The following is a 22,928-nucleotide window of genomic DNA, read 5'->3' as shown; positions in this document are numbered from 1 at the left end:
GAAACTCATACAGCAAGTTGGGGGGAAGCTGCACAAAAAGAAAAGTCCGCAGGGGGGCGGGGGAAAAGTTTTTATTTTGCCTCGGCGAGCTCAAGTGAAACTTGAGTGCAGTTGGGACTGGGGGACTGGTTGACTGGGAAATGAAAGGAACTCAATTCACGTTTGAATTTTCATTAACAGCTTGTTTATCGAATCGAAATCTGAGCCATTCGGGGGTCTCCCAAGCGCAATTGAAAAGATACAGAGTGGTAGAAAATAAATTCATATGCTAGGGTTATTAGTAGGTGGTGGGAAAATATCTAGTCGGAATCAGCCAGCTCGACCTCCTTATATGCATTCTGGTTCTCTTCCTTCAATAATTTATGAGTGTTGTAATTGTGCGTTACATCCCGTGTTCGATTCACCATTGCTAGCAGTTTCAGTAATGCGCTTTCTGAATTTTGCGTGTACTGGTCCATTTCCTTATCCGTTTTTAGTTGCCGGAAATTGTTAGCGTAGTTCTCTAGATACTCTACCAAAAGTGCGTGCTGCTCGGCCACCTCTTGGATGTCCACGGTCCTTGAGGGACCCAGAATGTTGAGGGTGTGGTTATAGTTCATGTCATAACTCATGTTGTTGTAGGAGCTTGCCTCCTCCGAGGATATGGTGGTTATATGCTGATTCTCCTCATCCTCCGGCTCCTCATCGCCCTCCTCGTCGGCCATCATTTCTGGCTCGGATTCGTCGTCGAGATCGGCAGATTTCTCCCCAACCCCATCCACTGACGAGGATTGCAAGATATCGTCTTCCTTGGCAATGAGCTCCTTAACCCTGTCTGCGTAACGTAGAGTGTTGAGCGTATTCTCCACGCAGCTCATGGATGGCGATATCATGGCAATCATGCAGGTCTTGTTCTTCTTGCCGCCGACAAAGGAGTCGCGCAGCACTTGGGTCAACTTGGAGCCTCGGAAGGGAAGGTGACTCGACTGCCGGCTGAGGGCTCGAATGCACTCCTTGAGGGCCAGCAGGGATTTATTGATATCGGCTCCCTCAATGCGAGTTTGGCGATCAGCGGATTGCGTATCCGCCCCGCGTTCATTGCCTGCCAAGTCCACAAAGGAGCACTTGCCGTATGGGCCCCAGGAATCGGGCATGTGGAGTGCTATTTGAAAGACGGCGTGGGAACGCGATGACTTGGCGTTCGCCGAGGTCTGGCCGGAAGTGCGCTCCTTGCTGCCGTGCTCAATTAGCCTCAGGACATCCTCCACTTTGGTTACCGGCATCTCCGTTAGGCCCACTACCACGACCTGCTGCCTGGCATCCTCTAATACCCGCAGCATGGGTTTGTTGGGTAACAAGAGATCGAACACCTTCGTGCCATAGATTTCAAAGAAGCTGCACGTAATTTTGGCTCCCATTTTCTGGTACCCCGGGCGCGATACCTCCTCGAAGACATCCCGGGCTGCCATGGCGTAGATCCCGGTTCCGCAATCCTGAACCTTTCCGAAGAATTCTCCGCCCATGGTGTGCGTTTTTCCGCTGCCAGTTTGTCCGTAAGCGAAACAAGTGGCATTGCCGCCCTCGAACATGGTTTTGATCAACGGACGAGCAGTGTGATTGTAGACCAGCGCATTGGAGCACTCCTCGTCGAACGTGTAGTCGAAACGGAATTTGTGGTGCTCCAGGAACTTGGTGAGATCCACCTTGAGGCGTAACTCGTGGACTATCAGGCTGTCGGCACTGGGAACTGTGATGATGTCCAGGTTCTTGGAGTTCTCCTCCTTGCGACTCATGGGTCGTTTTCGCACACACACCGAAATTTGCTGAACAGTAGCTCCATTGGGATCCACGCATCGAAGTGGAGAAAAGATCAAGGAGGAGCGGTATTGGCGCAGCATCGACGACACCTCCCAGTTAGGATTCCCCGGATTATTGCGACGCAGCGCATCCTTCTCCTGGAGCTGCTCCGCCTGGCGAGCCCTTCGCTTCTCCCTCTGCTCCTTCATGCGATTGACCTCCCTCACGACACTGGAACAGCGTTGGTTGCTGTTGTTGCCACCCTGTGACTTGCGACCTTGGGTGGGGCTGGCATCCCGCTCCGTCCTACAGGCGGGCACACGAGGGGTGTGCGCTATAGCCTGCTGACGATTTCGCGCTCCCACCGCAGCAGGATCCGTCTTTCTAGTGGCAATTTTACTGCGACCGTCCGGTACTCTCATGCGTTCTGCATACGGATTTCCAGTGTGGGTATTAGGTCCTCCGGGCGGACTCGAGCCCCTCGGCTTCGGCAGCAAGGAGTTCGATGGCTTCGATATCGGCGGTTGATTCTCCGCGAAGATATGATGGTTGATGCCAATCAGCGTGCTTAATGGCACTTCCTTACCCTTGACCACCGTGCCCTCGGTCCACTCGCCCGTGATGGAATCCCGTTCCAGGTTCTTGGCAGTGCAGACCACCTGATGGACTCGTCCGTCACTCCTTTGGAAGAGGAGCTGCTCGCCAATTTTGATGCGATCCATGTCTGGTGGTAAAGGATTACGCAGCTCGCGATTTATAAAGATCAGTTTTTTTTTTTTTTTTGGATTTTCAGATTATATATATTTTTCTTGACTTCCAGTCCACAAATGAATGATGACCAGATGTTGCCTCTGTAATTTATAGTCGAGTGTGAGTTTGAGGGGCTACTGACAATCGTTCGAAATCTAAGAACGAACCCTTAACGCCCAGCCTACTCTTCGCTTTTTAATACAAATATTATATCGGCTTTTCTGTATTTCTACCAAAATCTACAAAACTACACCGACTGAGGTGGGCTACTCGATTTTGTGGTTGACTCAAGGCTCTGGGGTACTCAAAGTTAAAGAGCCTTCTTAAAGTAGAACTACATACATACATATATAGGTGGCTCTTGAACCATTTCCTTCCGCTCTCAGAACAATTTTATGGTTAACATATTTGGGGTGTTGGCTCGTAAATTCCTTGGGTTAGCAGCTTCTTTTGATATATGGCTCTTGGCTCGTTACGGGTTAGTACTTTTCAAATTAGATTTCGGCTCCCTACCTTTTTCCCCTTGTGTGTGTCATAAAGCGAAGGCAGGACCTTTTCGTATTTACACAAGCGTGCACATTCCACAAATAAATAGCTCTCGTTCTGTTGTCTAGACATGTGATTGGAGCACAATTAAAATACATCTGCTACGGGGCAAACCCTTCGAGGGATCAAAGAACGTGCTGCCCCCAGTCGGTCAGGTGTAAAAACTAATTTACGGCAATGCCAGTCCAGCAGCCCCAAAAGCCGCAATCGAAACCCCAAGGTGAATGCTTGTTGAGCAGGGGGACATTCTGCCAACTGCGACTGTGACTGTGACTGTAACTGGGACTATGACTAGCACCCTTTTCTGGTCTAGTTTTGCTATCAGCTACTGGGTCAGCACGGGCTATATGGACCATAAATCTCATGGCTGCTGCAATCAGGGCCTGCAATCGCAATCTGCATCAGAAATCAGCGAGCAGTGCAAACTTGTCAGGGCCGCATAGATAGCGACCAAACTGGAAATGGCGTCAAGGGCGCCATAAATGAGAATTTCCGTTTCATTTCCGACCGTTTGTTTGCGATTGTGAATGTGAATGGCAGTGTGTGTGTGTGTGTGTGTGTGCCTGTGCGGTTCATTTGTGGCCCATAATGAGCTGGCAAAATGTCGTGGCTCTGTATCGATTTTCGTTTAAAGTGCCGGCCAGGACCACCTAATGGCTTTCGGTGTCCCGAATTTATGGCAACTTGACCTCGGCCATTTGTCAGCATTAGAACACAATTGGATAGCATGGCCGCTGCAGTCAAGGGCATCATAAATGGTCAACTGCCAATATGGGTCCTTCCTCACTTAACTTAACTTAAGCAAGCTTGAGCCCGCCCACAGGCATCGATACAATTCAATTAAATACCGCCTTGGAAAATTCAAGCCAGTCTGCAGAATATTTATGCCAACTCGAGGTGGAGGAATAGACACATAAATCTGTTTTCCCCCGACGCGATAAGCGGCAAGCATGTTGATGCAAAGGCGAAATAAAATATGTCGCCTAAATGGAGACCAGGATGCAAAGCCCGAAGATTTATGCGCATATAATCGCTGGAGGCCATAAATTATGGCCAGCAGCTAGACGGAAATCTACGAGTCGTCGATTTTCCACCGAGATGTCAGTCACAGCAAACACTTTGTTCTACTTAAAAATATGTTAACACATATGTGTACACAAAGTTAACACTAAACATATACACTTAAATTAGGAAGAAGTAGCGCGGTTAATTTGGCAGGATGTTCTCAGGACTTATACCCATGATGCAGCAGACACGGAGGGCCACGGTTCCACTAGGTGGGGATAGCCGGTAATCATATTTATTAATATATATATATGCAACTTTTAAGTCATCCGTACTGTTGTTACAGCAGTGGCAACACCGAGTCCCAAATTGGATCCAGTAAATCTTCTAATTGCAGATTGCACCTAATTTCGCGGTAAGTCTTCCACCTACTTTTCACTTTTAGGCACATTTGCAAAGAGTTGGAAACCAATTTCAGAACCGAAATGCTTCTTTTGGACTACAAGCAATACAAGGCATCCCGAACTATCCAACAGAACTGGCGGAAATTCTATTTTCGAAAGTATTTCAAGGATCTAAGAAAGGCGGCCATCACGATTCAGCGCTGGTGGCGCGGATTCTCGGTCCGGAAAAACCACTTCAGGAATGTGGAGAACCTGCTGCAGAAGCGGGTTCAGGATCACCACCATCGAGCGGCCACCAAGATCCAGGCCCTATTCCGAGGATGGAAGAGTCGGAGCACCATTCACGATCACAGCAAATTGCTCAGGAAGCAGGTGTGCGCCGCCGAGGATCTGCTCAACTGCGTGGCCTTCAAGCTGCACCACCTGCTCCGCACCTTCGCGATTCCAGGTGTATATTCGCTCAAGAACTCAAAGTGACTATGTCCATATAAGTGGTAATGTTTTTACTGAAATATCGCCACCAACAGCTGCATGTCGCGAGTAGAGAAGCTGCTGGCCAGCTTGCACTTTCGGTTTCACAATGGAAGGGTTAAGTCGCAACTGGCTAAAGATCTGGCGGATCGGGGAAAGGATACGGAAACTTTCAAGAGGAGTAACAAGTACAGCAAAGTCCCATTCGAAGGAGCTCGCTATTGGAGCCAATGCAAGCCAAAGTGCGAGGCCGCCCTGAAAATGTCCAAGAATATTGAAAGACGCATGTACAGGATCATCGAGATTTACGATGCTTCACAGAGAGAAGCCCATGCGGCGTTGGTCGAAAAGAATAGGGCGTACAGTAAGCTAGCTTCTAAATCATTTAATATGTATAGTTATGGAATATATTCAAAATCATTTCACAGAAAAGCACAAGGGGCTCATGCAGAACATCAAGAAAACGACTGAGAAGAGCAAACGCGACTTCTGCGGCGATGTCATTGCCAGTATGAGACGCTGGAAAATCCTGGTGGACAACGACTTGACTGTGGACAAGAACATATTCAAAAACCCGCAAAATCTGGAGAGGTTCGTTGCCGAAATATCGCAATACGCAAATGAGTTCGAGAACTGCACCTGCTATTGCCGCATTCCCGTATTCACTGAAATCTATTGCGGCTAAATGTCATTAAAACCAGTAGTATCGTACCAAGTAATGAAAATAAATACCATTTTATGACTAAAGATTTTATTAGTTTTGCTGTGGAACCATTGACTGCTCCTCTGCAACTGTTACAAGTATACAGATTATATGTTTTGCCTCTCAGTTGAAAATCGCATTAAATATATCGACTGTAGAGATATTAGTATATTAGATGCATTCGTTCGTTTGTCTTCTCACCAAATACATTGCCGAAAAATCGCAGAAGTTCGGTGATAAACGAGGGTCTTCGATAATCGGTCCAATTATCCGTCATCTGATCTGTTTTGGAATTTATCAGGTAATCATTTAAGTGTTAAGCCTTGTTGGCTTCGGGCTATTTCTCACCTAAATGCTCGCAATCTAGCCGCTTGTTCAGATTGAAGCTGTCATCGCCTCCGAGGGGAGGGGCTACAGTCTCATCGACGTCATTGATATTCGGATCCGCCATGGTGAAGTAGAAATTTATATGAAAACTCACAATTTTGATTTAAATTTTATGTTTACGGCTGATTTGATTTGGAGTTGGGGAATGGGTAGGGAGTTCTAAGCGCTAAAGCAAGGATTACTTGGTTTTGGGATTAGTTCTCTGAGTAATGTAATTTTATAGGGAAATTCCTTCCCCTGAGTGTTTTAAAAATACACTCAAAATGATATCAGGTGTGCGCATTCAAAGACACAAAACATGCAATTTTCCCTTCCAACAGCTGCGAGTTACGAGCCAAGTGTGCGATTTATGCCATAAACTTTCCCAGCCAAAACATTTGAGATCCGGATAGAGGGCATGCAAATGCGGAGTGGAAAGCGGAAGGTGGGGCGGGATTTTCTCGGAACCCGTCCCTGAACGAGCATAAATTAAGAGGCCAGTTGCCGGTGCTTTTAATTAGACACTGAAACACGGCTTCGTCTGGCCAATGGACAGGGGTTCTCTTTCTGGCCAGAACATCAAAACAGGGCTCCGAACAGCAGGAGACTTGGTAATTGTACGGCTGGCCTTCATCATCGCCGGCTCCATAATAATCACCATCCTCAGATATGCAATTAGAGGACAAACGAAAAATGTGTCTTGGTCAGGCGCTGTCATCGTCATCGTCGCCCAGGGATAAATACATATTTCCCAGACTCCGCAGCTCCATGTGTATATACTTGTGTGTGTATATACTTATACAAATGAAATTAACCATATTCATCAGGCCCACCACAACTAAATGCAACATTTTCGGCCGCTAATGACGAGCGTTGTCGTCGTCTTGGACAGCAACTTGTGTCGCCCTTGGGCCAGGTACTTTATCACTTGGTTAATTACTTATGGCTCCCACCTCCCCCGATCCTTTGGGTCAGCCCCCGCAATCGTGGGTCCTTGGATGCTGCTTCTCTTCGTTTAATTTGCGGTTGACATGACAGCTCCCTTGACTTGTCCCACTGGCATTGTTAAAATGAATCTCAGTCCGACCAACAGGTACATTTGCAATCATATGTTGGCAGATAGTTAAGTTCAACAGGGTTAAGTTTTCATGGACAGCTATGGGTCCATGGGTCAAATATTATTAAATATATTAGATAAAATGTATTTTCCAGCCCACAAACTCACAGTGCAGACTTCGATGCTAGAAACAGAGATAACTGAAATGCTGGCTAAAAAATGCCCTAATTTAAGCATATTACAACTTTTTTGCCAAATAATAAATCCATTTGACAGGGCTGCCGCAACTTTCTCATTTCTGTACAGCTTTTGGGCCAAATCCCGAGCAGCTTTATAAACATTGGGAAAGTAGGCTGGCGATGGGGGTTGAGCCTTCGCAATGATGCAACCAAACCGAAATGGTTTCCTACAAATAAAGTTGCATTGCCAACAGTTTCACTTTCGGCTCAGTTTTAATGCATTGTGTGTGGCCCGTGGGGCGCTAAAATTTCGGATTTTTCCGCCTCTTACTTAAATGTGTTAAGAGCTCAAGCTGGCCAACTTTCAGCTGGCCAAGATAGTTTTGACAATTATTCGAGCATAATGTTTCCGCCCCAAAGAGGCGCAAAAACACTAAGTATTTTTACCTTGCATTGTAATTGAAATTAGCCTAAAATAATATTGTCAGCTCAATCGAGTGCCTGGTTTCTAATGAGCTTGCAGGAAAATTCCTACACATTTGGACACATGTCTAAGACCCATTTGATGGTGTTTGTTGTGGAGGGAGGTGGGCCATTTCAACCGCAACACAAGGCGTTTCAAATGTTTCCTTTCAAATTAATTAGAAGTTTGCGGTGAGCAAAGCAAAGCATTGCGAAGCGAAGCCATCCTGCCTGCTGCCCTTTTCATGGATCATCATCGCCATTGATGGCAACCGAGTAGGCCACAAAATGGTTTTCGGCCAACAATGAAATCTGAGTTCTAATTGCCGGCACACAAACATATAATTAACTAAATAATGAGATGAGTGGGTAAGTGGGCGGTGGGGTGGGTGGTATCTTAGCCATTTGGCTGCTGTTAACGGCATCCGTAATTACCTTTGATATGCTCAGCTACACTCACAGCAGTCGGGGCTTTCAATTAATGCTGCCATACTGTCGTGTTCTGTTGCGTTTTTTGTAAAAGTTTTTTAATTTATTGGCCATAAATTCAGCCGCGTTTGGCCATCATTGGCACCTGCACCAAACAAGCAATATTAGCAAAGTATCACATTATTCTTTTGTTTAATAATATTTATCTTTGTTGCCGTGTTCAATGCGTTTTGTACTGAATTTAGTTTGCAAGTGGAAACGTTTAGTAAATATAGAATGAAAACTCTTTGTGAAGCTTTCGAACAAGTTAAAACATAATGGTCAAAGCCAAACCAAAGATGGCCAAAAAGTTAGGGATGGGAGGATGGAAAGCAGACAAGGGTAGAAAAGACAAAGAGCAACCGATTAACATTTATTGGGTCCGAACTTTAATTTGCTTTGTCGGCCTATCAGCTTACCTCTCGCTGGCCTTTTGGCCGTTTGACATTCGAACTGGGTCTAGATTTATGGGATTGCCTATGTCGATTAGTTAGCCATTAATCTTCGCTGTTTGCTTATGGTCAGCAGTCCAGTCCAGTTCAGCTGATCGGCTTGGTGACCCCGAGAACTATAGGTTTCACGCATTGTCCGGGTCTTGCCAATTTCGGAGATACTCTAGACCTTCTGCTTCTGCGACAGCAAACAAATTTACGAGTCATGGCTGGAAGAAATGTTTTCCTTTCGTTCTTCATCATTCCGGCATTAACAGGTTAACTCATTTTAAATGAAATCTGCGCTGAGCGAAATATAAATATATGAACAGCAGGAAAACGGAAAGAAACAGCGCTGGACTACTAATTTGCAAAGTTTTTACGCTGACTGAACTTTAACCCTGCCGCAGGTGCTAAAAATGATTTGCAAAATGCAAAACTTTTCGTTATAAATTCATAGCCATATATAACTAACAAAATAAGGGAAAAGAAAAGCCAGCGATTCGGCGAAGAAGTTAAAATTGCTTAAGTTTTATATACACTTTTCGTTTGCTTTGAAATATGTAAAAAGTTTAATCAAATTCCACAAAATCTGTTTGCTCTAAATTCTCTTTTTTAGGTTTCGCCCCAGCAGCAAGTTAATATATCCATCTTTTGAATACAATTTAGTTTTAATCCTTGGTAAATATTAAATGAATTCTCTCAATATACATATAAATTGATTGATGTAAGATATTATCGGTCAAAAGTAGTCAGGAAACACGTGCTAAGCCAAATAAAAAGTGCTGAAAATAGAAAACAAATGACAGTTTATACGAGATACAAAGGGTTAATTTCGGAAACTCCCACACAATACAAACAAGAAAAAGAAAAAGGAAAACTATAAAGCGGAATATTTACATTCCTCTTTCGGCTCGATGTCATAAATCTTGTACACCTGGTTGTGAATGTGTAAACGCCCACGAGCTGGCACAGATAAATTCAGTGCCAAAATATTTAAAGTCTATTTGTTAGGGCCAAGAAGCGAAGGAAAACTGCGGCAAAAAGCACGGGAAACTCAGCGAAGGAAGCCAGAAAAACCGCGAGTACCACCTGAAAAATGGGACACAGGGAGCAGTAGCATGAAAGCCCCAGAGAAACCCCAACAATTTAACAACTGACTTCATGTGAACTGAGCAAACATGCAAGTGTGTGCACACACGTACACCCCTACACACACACAGCTCATACGCGTGGGTGCGAAAGAGAGAAATGGCAGGAAAATTGCAAGCAAATTTTTTCTCCCCTTACTTTCCTTTTTTCTATGACTGCTCATGCTAGTTTTCCTGCGCTTTTCCTTGTTTTCCAAGTGGTTCGATCAAAATTGCAGTTTTTTAATTAATAATATTACATTTTAAGCTACTAAAAAATGTTTGAGAAGAGCGTGGGAAGTACACTTATTACTAAAATGGCGTTTATATTTCCTATGAAATATGAAATGAGAATGACTCATTCTTCTTTTTCCTATAAGTTTTGTATTAATGGATAGCTGGTAAAATATATATTTATTCATTTAATGTTATACAGCATAAACAGTTATAAATAGTTTTTCACAAGCGTGGAAAACAACGCAAGAAGTGTTAAAAAAAGTGCATCATTCCTGGCCAAACGAAAATATTGACAGAAACACGAGACTTAAGCGAAGATTAACTGCAGTCGGTGTGTGTGCATTTTCCGAATTTTCCGTATGCCCGGCACGTATTTGAATTATGTGTGCTGGTGAGTCCTGGAAACCCACGCACGCCACTCTCAGGCGGGTAAAAATAAATAAATGAATGTATAAACTCCGAAACTCGGAATAATATTCCCGCTTCACGGAAGAGTCTCCTTCTTTTGCACTGGCGCACAAATTAGTCACGGCCACGCCCACTAATCACGGCGCCAAGGCGGAAAATTGCCAGCCGATTAAATTGGCAATCAAGTGAAAAGACATCAGCAGCCGTTGTCGGGGTAGAATGAGTTTCATGCCTCTCATCTTTGCTGTGAGTAAAATGGCATAATTACATGTAACTAGCCGAAAAAGTTTACATTTATGAGCGACTGGCGGCTCTTACCTGTTACCTGGGGGATCTGGCCAACTTTGGGGCGCGCCAGCGGGGACTTTTCCGGCGGCGGATGAGGAGGAATGATGGCTTATCATCCAAGCGGTGCTATTTATGTCGCCATCAGCGTGGCGGAAAAACGGAGACGCTGGGAAAACAGCAATGGAAATGCGGGGAGTTTTGGGCGGCCAAATGGCGGCGTTGACACAGTTTCCCTTTTCGCCCAGCTGCGTCTGATGCTTTTCCCCTTGCTTATGGCATTTTCCGCCCCTCTTGTGTGTATGTGTGTGTGTGAAAAATTCGCACAAAAAGGGTCTAGCAAATTATGAATGAAAGATGGCGGTAAAGTTCGCTAAATGGCTGCTGGAAGTACAGAAGCGATATGCAAAACACACAAGAAAAGCGTTCTAGATTTGTGTATAATTAATGGCAAGTATTTAGAAAATCTATAAGCAATATGACTTAACATTTTTCATTAAAGATAAAAGATTACTTAACGGTTGCATATGTGTTTAAAAAGTGTTGCGATATAGTAGTTAAGTAAATTTTAAATGGATTGTTCATGGGAAAAGTTCGCAGTGCCAAACTTTGGATACATTTTATTTGAGTTTCATTGGCTGAGCAGAACCGAATCCAATTAAAATGTTTGCAGCAGCAAAGCAGAGTTGAGAATTAGCATCTGCGAGTGACCTCTGTGCACTTTCACCGTATTTGCCTACCGCCTGCGAGCTGGCGAAAGAACTCTCTGATTGCAATTGACCTCGAGACTCCTTTGCCACCCACTCGCTTATCCCTCATCTCCTCGCTGATGGACAGCTGCGGACAAACGGGCAGCTAGACACCAGCTGGGAATATTTTAATTACCATTTAGGCAAACGTCGAAAAAAGCTAAAATCCAAAGGAGAACATTAAAAGCCAAGCGCAGACGTCTCTGCCGCGCCCTCTGACCCTGCCACGCCCCCAGGCCCTACGCCCCTGACGAGACCCCTTTGAACTTCTGGCTCAACTTTCTGGCCGGCTGTCAAATGGGAGCGAGTGGAGGAAACAGCAGCAGCCGAATGCGGCAAATGTTGTTCGGAATATTAATTCCAGTTTGGGCCGCATTTAAGAAGCTTAATGAACTTGAATGCTGGAATTAAAGCCAAAGCTACACGGAGAAATATAAAGCAAATCAAGGGAAATTCATTTCTGATGATGTTATCTATTGAAGGTAAAATATTAACCTACTTGCTTCGAATGAATTTCTTTCAGTGCACTAAGCAATGTGTTTCATTCTACCCATCGATGTGGCAGGGAAAGGTGGCAAAAGGACGAAGAACAAAAAACTTTTAATGCCGCATCGTTCTATCCCTCGGTCCCTTGATATTTGTTTATTCTTTGAACTTCTCCAATTAAAAGTAAATATTGTGAGTAGTTTATCTCGATTTCATTCAGAGCCGAGCAGTTTGCATAGTTGGCTGTTTTTCCAGGACTCTCCCCCTTTTTCCCCATTAGCAAGCCAACTTTGCCTGCATTTCGCACGCAATCTAAGACTGCGGCTTCACTCCATTTTCACTCCAGAGCCTTTTCTTTGTATCCGCATCTGTAACTGTATGTGTATCTAGATCTGATTTCCACTCGAATCCAACTCAACTTTGGGCCACAAACTTTTCTTTTCACGTAATTTAATGCCTCTTAAAGCGGCAAGGCAGCATAAGCCACTTTTCGTCCTTCGGAGCGACATCTAAAGTGGCAGTGAAAATGGCTAAAAAGCGGTCAGTATTTCTATTTCGTCACTATATTGAGTTTTCAGTTACTTTTTCAAAAATCGCACTTTAAACTGACGTTTTTATTCCGAATCAGATGAATCTAATTTATGTTCTTACCAAATGTATAACGATGCATGCTTACAAATACAAAACATTATACTTAAAAGCCTTCCACACTTGAAAGCTTTTATTTAATTCGATTTTATTTACCTCTCAGATTGCGAAGTTCGCACAAGTTGGAGCGAGGAGAAAGTGAAAGTTTCCTTCTATTCCCGCACCCAGATACCCAAACTAACCGTCAGATACTCGAAATCCCGTTGCAGCTTACAAAAACATGGAATAATTTTATTTACGATTCAACTTTGTAGTCACAAAATCATATGAGTAACTGCCACAAAGAAAAAGTAGGTGGGGCAGAATGTAAGGCGCAAGGCATACAAAATTGTGCTAAAACTTTATGTGCGTATCCCCGAGTCAGTCATCTGGCCAAGTCAAGTTTACTTTATGCTGGAAATAAAAATACAGAGAATAAAATAATAAAAAAGCAAATTAATGTGGGGCTAACGAGGGGCTAGGAGAATGTGTACAAATATATTATGCAGTCCCAGGAAAGGTATAAAAATCGAATTATGTTCAAGATACTTTAAAAGTGCTTTATTAGGCTACCTGCAGATTTTAAATTGCACTGATGCGTTATTTAGAAAGTTGTCTCTACTGTGAAAATAAAATTGTATCTAAGCTCTTTTCTAACTTTAATTAAGCGAAGCCAAAGTATATTTATTTCATAACAACTTTAAATACCAGTACTTTAATCTTTTCCTGCAGCTACTTGGAACCCTTTTCCATGTGCCCTTAAAGCGCTAGACAGCCGAAAGTGGATCCTCCTACTTGACTGCAACGGCCTTGGTGGGCTCCATTCCCATCCATCGCAACCCCCCGACTTGGCCCCAGTTTTCCATCGTTTTGTCTCCGCTCCATTGTTCAGTGGCCACCAGCTCGTTTGGCCTTTGCCACGGCAGCAACTCATTAAAAATTCCATTTTCATTTCGCCCATCATCCATTTTGATTTCATAGTCGAGTGAATGGCGCTGGGCGGTTGAGCTGCAGTTGGATTCTGGCCGGATTGGTTGGAATTGGATGAGATGGGGCATGGGGCCGACTGCCAACGACTGCGGGTCGCACAATTTCAAAGTGTTTACTTTCTTGCACATTGATTTCGATGGGACTTTCACTTTGGCTTTCGCCCTTTTGCACTTTAACGCTGGCAATTTGATATTTTATTTAAATAACCGCCGCCGCAGTCGAATTTCTCAGAGAATATTTAACGCCGCCGTAATTAAAAAATAAATATAAGAATTATGCAATTTTTCCAGCATCAGCTTAAATTTGTTGTCGGCAGCCATGAGTGAATCCATATTGGAAATTGGAGGGGAAAACGCTTGCTGCAGTTAATTATTTGCCCTGCCAGTTTGGCGAACGTGACGTATACGTAATTTTTATCCCGCCTGGTTTACTGATGAATTGTTTGCCCAGCACTCAATCAATATATGTATGTACACGGAACTTATATGTTCATATGTAAATATGCCTATATAATAATACGAGTCCGTGTGCCGGCCCATTGCGTGTGCTTTAATTTATTGGGGCATTAATTTTTAAGGTTCACAGCCGAAATTATACTGGGAGCCAATTGGAGTTTCCATCTGCGGAGTAAATAAGCTTTATTTCGGTTTAAAAGCTGTATACATTCCAATTATCATTGCCAATAATTGAGGCGCTACACCAGCAAATGTACAATTAGTATCTTTGCTGCATACACGAACCTAATTGATGGTGTCAATTACTAAACCGTTTAAATGTGTGTTATGCAAGTTATAACAAAATGAAACTCATTCAGCAGAATAACTAATTTAATTCGGATCATACATTCAATTCGAAATGCACACTTAGTGACGAAAAAATTCCGTAGACTTTAAAGTCATTCAAACGGACAAACTCGAAACATTTGATTGAAATTTATACATCATTTGGCAATTTTCATCTCAAGATGGACAAGATAATGATTTGCATCATTGGGTCGGGAAACTGGGCAACGACCATAGCCCGCAATGTGGGCAGGAACGTGCTGAACTCGCAGACACTGGACGAAAAGGTGACCATGTACGTTTATGAGGAAATTGTTGAAGGTCGCAAGCTCACGGAAATCATCAACACCACCCACGTAAATTCCAAGTACATGCCGAACTTTGAACTGCCGCCAAATATTGTGGGTGCCTTTGACTGACTGACAATGTGTCCAATATTTTCCAATATTTCCATCCTACACTTGACAGGTGGCCGTGGATGATATTGTGACCACGGCTCGAGATGCGGACATTATAATATTCGCCATTCCGCCGACTTTCGTGAGTAGCTGCTGCAAGACGCTGCTCGGAAAAGTCAAGCCCACGGCGCACGCTGTTTCCCTGATCAAAGGATTCGAGCGCGGCGACGATGGCCAGTTCGTCCTGATTTCGCAGATTATAATGCGGCAGCTAAAGGTCATAACACAAACTAAAAAAAAAAAGAGTGAAATATTTATATAATATTTCATATTTATATAGCTTATTCTATTGTAATTTCCTCTTACTCCAAAGTAGATTCCCTGCTCCGTCCTGGTGGGCTGTAACTTGGCCCATGAGCTGGCCCACGACCACTTCGCCGAGGGCACAGTTGGCTGTCGGGATCAGAAGTATTACAGGGTGCTCCACGACATATTCAAGTCGCCCACTTTCCGCGTGGTGGTCACCGAGGATGCCGACTGTGTGGAGATCTGTTCCACTCTAAGGGTTAGTTCCGCCTCACGATATTTGCATTTGGGGAACCTTGTTTCTTCTTTCAATCACAGAACATCATTGCCTTTGCGGCTGGCTGTTCCGACGGGATGGAGCTGAATGAGAACACCAAGGGAGGCATCATCAGGAGAGGATTTCTGGAGATGCTCCAGTTCGTGGATGTTTTCTATCCCGGCTGCCGCATGGGAACCTTTTTTGAGTCCTGCGGAATATCCGATTTGGTTACTAGTTGTTATGGTATACCAAAAACGTACTTAAATCGATATAGTTATAAGTATATATGTTCCACAGCAAACCGCAATCGCAAGTTGGCCGAAGCTTTTGTGAAGACGGGCAAACCCTTGAGCGAACTGGAGCACATTCTCATACCAGGACACGAGCCACTGGGTCCGGTGACAGCGGAGCTGGTGCATCATATGCTCAAGAAGAAGGGCTTGGAGGACAAGTAGGGATAATGTAGATACGTCGTATGCAATAATGTGATCTAAGATCTCTCCCCTCCACAGATTCCCCCTCTTTACAACTGTGTACAGGATCTGCACTGGAGACTATCCACTGCAGCGTTTGGTCGAAACTCTGATTAAGGCGCGCGAGGATATGTAAGGATCTGCAGAAATATCTTACTTATCCGGTAGTAATTATAACTCTCCCTGCAGATTTCACCCTCTTCATACTTTCCAATTGTGAAGCGGACTCGACGTTTGAGGTGTAATAAGTTTTAAATAGAAACATATAAGCATGCAGCACTGAAAAATGTATTCTTACTGTTAAGCTGGCTAAATGGAGCACATGGGAATGGGTTTTGTCTGGGATATACACTACGCATATACACGATTTGCTCAAACAAAGCCCCTCAACATTTGTATTGTGCGTCTTTTCTTGCTGCAGTTCAAGTGCTCCTTTGCGCGGAGAGTGCACTCCATTGAATGCACCAACGCTCGCAGCACAAGGAAAAACAACGGAAATCACTTCAGTCGGGGATCCGGATCCGGATGAATGGAAAAGAAAGCCGCCCGCTTTTCCATCTCATTGTTTTCCATGGCTCAACTATAAATTTATGTGTGTTTCTCGGTGTCCGGTAGTTATTTTTTTATTTTTCTCCTTTCACCATTGTTTGGCGGCTGAAGTGCTTTCCAATCGGAATTGAGGAAATGGGAGCAACCACTCGATGACTAGTCGAGATCCAGAGATCCAGGAGTTCATTGAACCATACATCAAATGGAGCACATGTGTCAAGCCAACAGATTCGGTCAGTAAGCCAGTACTGCCAGAACCGATAAGATCTATGCTTTTTCAACGCAAATTTTATTTTTTTAAAATGGAGACCAACTTTCGAAAAAATCTAAAAAAGAATGCGCACTTCATCTACTTGCTAGCTGTGGCACCACTTATTTTACTTTTGCCATGGATACTACTAAAGAAACCAGAGGATGTAGCGCATTGTGAGGAAAAAACCAGATTCTGGCACTTGGGAAAGCATGCGTACAACTTTATATTCAAAAACAATACGCCCCATGTGGCGCCGAAAGCCAACTTGAAGAAAATAATCTGGGACTTCATGAAGAGAGTTTACAAAGCTTAGATTCATCAACACCCATACCCATCGACATCATGAAGAGCATCTCGAACTACGTGCCTCTTGCCGGACTCAAATTAGGACAACAAGTTAATCTTTTCGTTCACAAGTCAATTTTAAAATTGATATTTAATAAATGATGCATGCAATTCATTTAGTTTTCGGCTTTGCGACTTGTCGTGCGTTTTGCTTTTTTCAGGCATAATTAAATCAAAGCAAAGGCGGTAATCAGTTGGCAGGGAGGGGGTGCGGTGGTGTGATTGCATCCGGATTTTGTAAACGGATTAGTTTAAATGTCGAAATTGTCCAATTCGATTACATTAGCGGACAACATTTAATCCGCGCCGAATGACAATGATTGTTTATGATTGCATTGCGTGGATGTGTTCTTTATGCATTGCTCGCGTGAAACAATATGTAAATTATTTATTATTATTTAAAATGATTGAGGCAGCCGGGTTAGAGAAAAAGAAGCAGAGGAAAAAATGCGCACAATATATCAAAAGATTATATCCATGAAATCATTTTCTTCATTATGCATGCATTTATGATTACGTTTCAGGAGGTCCAAAAAATTTATGCAAGCCACATTACGCACATCCAGTCCAATGGCTTTTCAATTTATTTGGAATTAAATTTTTTTTTGTGTAAAGCACGGCAAATATTTTCCATTTCAATATTTCAAATATTTTCATACAGCAAATATTCAGCTTACGTGCTGCCTGCGTACAGGTGCAAAATGCCGGCTAAAAACCAAAATGAAAATGAAAATGGAAATCCCCGAAACGAAATCAAACTGTCCGGCTCGCTCTGACTACGGTTAAACAAATATGCCTGGGGTCCCGGCCAAACAGGACAAAAAGCTATCGAAATTTGCATACTCCTATCAGCTGGGGAGCAGGAGTGTCCAGAGTCCAGCCTGATCGCCCCATCCTTGTTGCACTTCACAGTGGGTGGTGGGCGGTCTGAGGTGGCGCTGGTTTGGCGTTCGCCTTTGCCGATAATTACACGGTAAATTTGGTAAAATGTGACGTCAAATAGCAAACAAGACGCAACTGAAGACCCAAACAAGTTGCACGTATCTGTGGGCAATGTATCTGTGTATCTGCGCCTGCCTACACCAGAACACCCATACGTTTGGCGGCGAAAACACAGATACGACGCACACAGATACACCATTACACAGTGGCAGTGGCGCAAGCACTTCAACAAATAAATAACAATTTGGTACGTTACACACGTCTCGGCTTATGCAAACGTATCTGCAACTTGTTCCTCGCTCTATCTCTTTCCGCCCGCGTCTGTCCGTCTCTTTCGACGAAAGAATGGTTCATTTCAGGACCCCGCCCGCTTGGCAAATAGAATACACGCAGGACATGCAGCACGGCTGACGAGAGAGGCTCTCGGAATGGTGTTGTTTGTTGATTCGGTTATTGCTGCTGCCTGTTGTTTGCCCTCAAATTGAACAAATAGCTAAAACAATCCCCGCCAGAACAGATATCACTGGAATGGCTCGGGAAGACCAGAAATAGAGTCCTAGAACTACGTGTTTCATTCACACGCAGTTACCAAATGCATCGAAGCATCGACATTGAGTATAATTTTTAAATGATTTTTAAAGTTTCGATAGCAAAATCGAGCACAACACACCTTGCATTGACTGTCACTCCTTTTTTCTGCCTAAATCATAAAACCAAATAAGAACTCGGCCTAAATAATATGCCCGCTCAATTGGTGAAAATTAGCAGTTAAGCAAATTTGTTGCAGAAATCGAAGGAAAGTCGCACTGACTGATTCGCTGCCATGGATAAGTTGTCGATCGAACAGAAGATTTTCATCCGTCGCTCGGACGGCAGAGTCCACTTGGCGGAGATTATCAAGCTGGAAGGCGGTGACTCCAACCTGATTACGGTGGAGTGGCCCGAAGGACATACGGTGCGTGGTAAGGAACTGCCCCTGGAGCTGGTAGTCCTGATGAATCCTCATATCTTCGACCCGCCCCGCTGCAGTGGCAATGCGCCGTTAGGCAATCAAACTGCCTCCATATCGCCACGTTCAATGAAACAACGCATAGTGGCTGGGGGCTTATTACCTGGACTGGCCACAGCCGCGCCCCGCCAGCAGACGAAGGCGCCAGCTCGAGAGGACGAGGTGGTGCACCAGGCTGAAAGAATGCGACAAGAACGGGAACGGAGGCGTCAGGCACAAGCCAGGTCTCGTCAAGATCGGGAGCAGGGAAAGAGCGAAGATCCGGGAAATCCCAACTGGGAGATAGCCAGAATGATACGAGTGCAGCGCGAGCAAATGGAAAGTCAGCCGGTGAGAAGTGGTACCACGAGCGAACGAGTCAATTCCAACCAAATTATGGTTTGTGTGAGGAAGAGACCACTGAGGCGCAAGGAGCTGGCTGATCGGGAACAGGATGTGGTCAGCATTCCGTCCAAGCACACACTGGTGGTCCACGAGCCCCGCAAGCATGTGAACCTGGTCAAGTTTCTGGAAAATCACAGCTTCCGTTTCGATTACGTCTTTAACGAGGATTGCTCAAACGCCATGGTCTACGAATATACGGCCCGACCCTTGATAAAACACATTTTTGATGGCGGAATGGCCACGTGTTTCGCCTACGGACAAACCGGAAGCGGCAAGACCCACACGATGGGTGGTCAGTTCCCCGGACGGCATCAGAGCTCAATGGATGGCATCTATGGAATGGCCGCTATGGACGTGTTCGCCACTCTGAAGACGGTTCCCTATAACAAGCTTAATCTTAAAGTATCCTGCAGCTTCTTCGAGATCTACGGCAGCCGGGTGTTCGATCTCCTGATGCCTGGCAAACCACAACTGCGCGTCTTGGAGGACAGCAACCAGCAGGTGAACGTGGTGGGCCTCACCCAGAATGCAGTACAGAACACCGACGATGTTCTGGCCCTACTCGAGTTGGGCAATAGTGTCCGAACCTCGGGTCACACCTCTGCCAATTCCAAGTCCTCCCGATCGCATGCGGTGTTCCAAATCGTGCTGAGATCCGCGACGGAAGAGAAGCTACACGGGAAATTCTCGCTCATAGATCTGGCAGGGAATGAAAGAGGAGCGGACAACAGCTCGGCGGATCGGGTGACGCGACTGGAAGGATCCGAGATCAACAAATCGCTGCTGGTCCTCAAGGAATGCATTCGCGCTCTGGGCCGCCAGTCGAGTCACTTGCCATTCCGTGGCTCCAAGCTGACCCATGTCCTGCGGGACTCCTTCATCGGAGGTAAGAAGGTGAAAACCTGCATGATAGCCATGATCTCGCCATGCTTGCATTCGGTGGAGCATACCTTGAACACCTTGCGTTATGCGGATCGGGTGAAGGAACTAAGTGTGGACTCTATCTTTTCTAAACGGAAGCAGGATGCCAACCTTGGAAGCACTTCCATGTCAGATATTGTCAGCCAGTCGCCCACCCAGCAACTCTTTCCATCTGCCTCCTCCACATCGCTGCCAGGTGGTGGAAACCAAGCGCAGCAACCCACCAACACCACGAACGACTTGAGCAGATCACAGAATCGAACACCTAAGTCCACTTATCCCACATCCGGTCAGCAGCTGGTCCAGAGGAAGGGACGCTCTCCACAGGAGGTTTCCATGGAGCTGGCCAAGTCTCTGGCACAATTCCGAGGGCGCAACTTTCCCTAAAACTCAGAAGTCATACGCCTTATCGATTTCTACAGCAAGTTATTCAAATTAAACAGATTGTCAAAATTATTTGTTTACTTAATAAATGTAGACGAATGAAATGGGATTTGATATACATTATGTATTGGAGTGCATTTCTTATTCTAGAAATCTGATAAGGGTATATTTCTTTTTTTGATGGACATAATGAACTTTAAGTATTTATATTAACTCAATTCACTTATCACCACCCTGAAGAGTAAGCAAAACAAGCCAAATTGTGTATTTCCAGCCCTCAAAATATATTTTCGCCTAATAAATGAAGTGAAACCTAGCAACGCAGCTAGGTTGAGGTTGGTTGTAAGAAGACTTCATTTGAATTTGGCCCAGAGAACTCGCTGACGATTGAGGACGCACTTGTGTAATTCGGCGTCTTAAAGTTGTCACCAGCTCCTTTCCATTCTGGCCCAGTTCATTTGTGTGCCAACCTGCCCTGCTTCCCTGGCTTATGTCCTGGCCCACTTTCGTGTCCTTCAACCAGCACACGTAGCAGTGGGCTCAGTGTGCGACTACATTTTCCTAGGCTGAACCCAAACTAAGCGCAAATATTTTCCGCATAGTTGCGCATTAGGCCAAAAACTTACTGGCTCCCTACACTTTTTCTGTGGCTTTTTTCGTGCTTTAGGGCGGAAGTGGGAAGTGGAGAAGTGGCTCCTTTGACAGCTGTCAATATACAATATTGGGGATTATGATGGTGCCAAGACACGTCTTACGACAAAGCTTTGTGTCAATATATTAAATTATGGCTTAGGGCGGCTTTTCCTAACGCCCCGCCTCTCCCGCCCACTCGCTTAACTTTTTGGCATTTTCGCGTAAATCCGCACATAAATGCTCGGGAAACGCATGAATATGGATGAAGCAGCAAATTTTGTTATTCCTGCGCATTTGACACTAATTGAAATCGCAGAAAAATGCTCATAAAAAGCTGTCACTCGCATTTTGGGATCTGCATAATGCAAAAGGCAATTATTTAAATTACGTTGGCCTTTCTAGGCCCCTTCATTCCCATTCTGGTATACCTTATGTAGATGATTCTCCGTTGGTTAGCCTTGTATTTTCGTTTAATATTGTAAAACGGAATAAAAATGTGAAATCGTCGTATGTACAGAACTGTAGTTAAAGCTTTTTATTCCTCTGCTGGAAAACACACCTTCGACTTCCATCTCAGCCTGTCAACCATTTAATTTTTGCAATTTAATTTCAAGTCCCTGCTGTCTCTCGCATCGTTAATCAAAAGCGTCTTTAATCTTATGTCATGTTATGTAAATAAACAATTACGAGCGTTTATGTATGCACACTCACACATGCGTGCGAGCACACACACACAGGAGTACAAATTTTGCGGCTTAAAGTTAATTCATTTCGCAAGTGTTTACCTAACCTGGCATTAAAACGGCTATAGAAACGTCGCCCACGGGATGATGGGGGTGCCGGAACTCCCACCCCGCCGCCTTCTAATATGCCATTAGCATAGCTACCTAAATAAGTAAGTAAATTCGATGAGCACACAGATACTCACCGACACACACACGTGCTCAAGACGGGTAAACAAAACCGGAAGGAAGTGCGTGTAGATTCAGCGGAGTGCAAACATTTCAATTTGGGGAAACTGATAAGTCCTATAAATGTAAACTTGGCGTCGGCTTCTATACAAATTTCCAAAATCTCCGCCCCCATAAAGTGGCGAACTGGAGGGAATAACTCAAACACATCTACTGATTGAAGGCTTAAAGCATTTTGGCAGAGTTGCTCCTCCGCCGAGTATCGATTACTTTTGTCTAATGCACTTTTCCAACTGAAGGGCTGCAACTGAAGCGCCCGCAGCTCCATCGCATTTCCTCTCCTTCACAACTCTCGTAGATGTAACCGAAACTGTTGGCCGGGAAAACTTTGCTTGCGGCATTCGGAAAAGTAAGAGGCACTAATGGCTGCAGCTGTAGGTTATTGGAGAATTGAGAGAAATGTATCCCAAATGGAATCAGTGATAAGAGCCGAACATAAGAGAGCAAGTTTTGATCCATTATCAACGCCGAAACTGTGGGGTAATTAAGTCCCATTTTCGAAATCTTTAAATGCTTCTTGAGCACAGTATATATGAAGGATATCGTATGTTAACTTAGCACTCCATTTTTTATAAATTTCTAGTAAAATAGCAAGCTTCCGTGATGCCACTAGTTAACTAGTTATGATTTAGTCGACACGAAATAAAGTTCTCAATTTTCAAGCAATTCGGTTTGGCAGTTGCACAAGCAAATAGACTAGGAGTAAGCTTTGGCACACATGCTACGGACCTGCAAAAAAGCTGGTTGAATGGCAGTTTAAGTCATCTCTCCCCCTTCGGGTGTCCATTC

At 44.4% G+C, this 22,928-nt stretch overlaps 5 protein-coding genes across 7 annotated transcripts; 3 read left to right on the top strand and 2 right to left on the bottom strand.

The window, feature by feature from the left end:
* Positions 1–155: 155 nt before the first annotated feature.
* On the bottom strand, positions 156–2,652 carry LOC6615665 (kinesin-like protein Klp59C). The gene has a single exon (XM_032716394.1). The coding sequence runs from the start codon at positions 2,496–2,498 to the stop codon at positions 300–302; it is 2,199 nt and encodes a 732-aa protein (XP_032572285.1). The 5' UTR covers positions 2,499–2,652; the 3' UTR covers positions 156–299.
* A 1,519-nt stretch (positions 2,653–4,171) lies between these two features.
* On the top strand, positions 4,172–5,693 carry LOC6615664. Of its 2 annotated transcripts, none has more exons than XM_032716524.1 (5): positions 4,172–4,362; positions 4,427–4,492; positions 4,556–4,954; positions 5,009–5,316; positions 5,381–5,693. In XM_032716524.1, the coding sequence occupies exons 1-5, from the start codon at positions 4,292–4,294 to the stop codon at positions 5,635–5,637; spliced, it is 1,101 nt and encodes a 366-aa protein (XP_032572415.1). In that variant the 5' UTR covers positions 4,172–4,291; the 3' UTR covers positions 5,638–5,693. The 2 variants fall into 2 exon arrangements, with proteins under 2 accessions (XP_032572415.1, XP_032572414.1); XM_032716523.1 differs by having other exon boundaries at positions 4,424–4,492.
* On the bottom strand, positions 5,693–6,247 carry LOC6615663. Of its 2 annotated transcripts, none has more exons than XM_032716525.1 (3): positions 6,004–6,247; positions 5,864–5,937; positions 5,693–5,807 (listed from the first exon to the last, which is right to left on the bottom strand). In XM_032716525.1, the coding sequence occupies exons 1-3, from the start codon at positions 6,104–6,106 to the stop codon at positions 5,763–5,765; spliced, it is 222 nt and encodes a 73-aa protein (XP_032572416.1). In that variant the 5' UTR covers positions 6,107–6,247; the 3' UTR covers positions 5,693–5,762. The 2 variants fall into 2 exon arrangements, with proteins under 2 accessions (XP_032572416.1, XP_002040034.1); XM_002039998.2 differs by having other exon boundaries at positions 5,857–5,937; positions 6,004–6,246.
* An 8,129-nt stretch (positions 6,248–14,376) lies between these two features.
* On the top strand, positions 14,377–17,010 carry LOC6615662 (glycerol-3-phosphate dehydrogenase [NAD(+)], cytoplasmic). Its single transcript, XM_002039997.2, has 7 exons — positions 14,377–14,713; positions 14,781–14,987; positions 15,087–15,275; positions 15,335–15,518; positions 15,573–15,726; positions 15,788–15,880; positions 15,938–17,010. The coding sequence occupies exons 1-7, from the start codon at positions 14,495–14,497 to the stop codon at positions 15,966–15,968; spliced, it is 1,077 nt and encodes a 358-aa protein (XP_002040033.1). The 5' UTR covers positions 14,377–14,494; the 3' UTR covers positions 15,969–17,010.
* A 1,482-nt stretch (positions 17,011–18,492) lies between these two features.
* Positions 18,493–20,662, top strand: LOC6615661 (kinesin-like protein Klp59C). The gene has a single exon (XM_002039996.2). The coding sequence runs from the start codon at positions 18,661–18,663 to the stop codon at positions 20,536–20,538; it is 1,878 nt and encodes a 625-aa protein (XP_002040032.1). The 5' UTR covers positions 18,493–18,660; the 3' UTR covers positions 20,539–20,662.
* The last annotated feature ends 2,266 nt before the right edge of the window (positions 20,663–22,928 follow it).

This window comes from Drosophila sechellia, chromosome 2R (genome assembly GCF_004382195.2).
Source record: "Drosophila sechellia strain sech25 chromosome 2R, ASM438219v1, whole genome shotgun sequence".
NCBI classification, from domain to species: Eukaryota; Metazoa; Arthropoda; class Insecta; order Diptera; family Drosophilidae; genus Drosophila; species Drosophila sechellia.
Note: the sequence above shows the minus strand (reverse complement) of the source record. Positions and strands in the feature narration are given on the sequence as shown.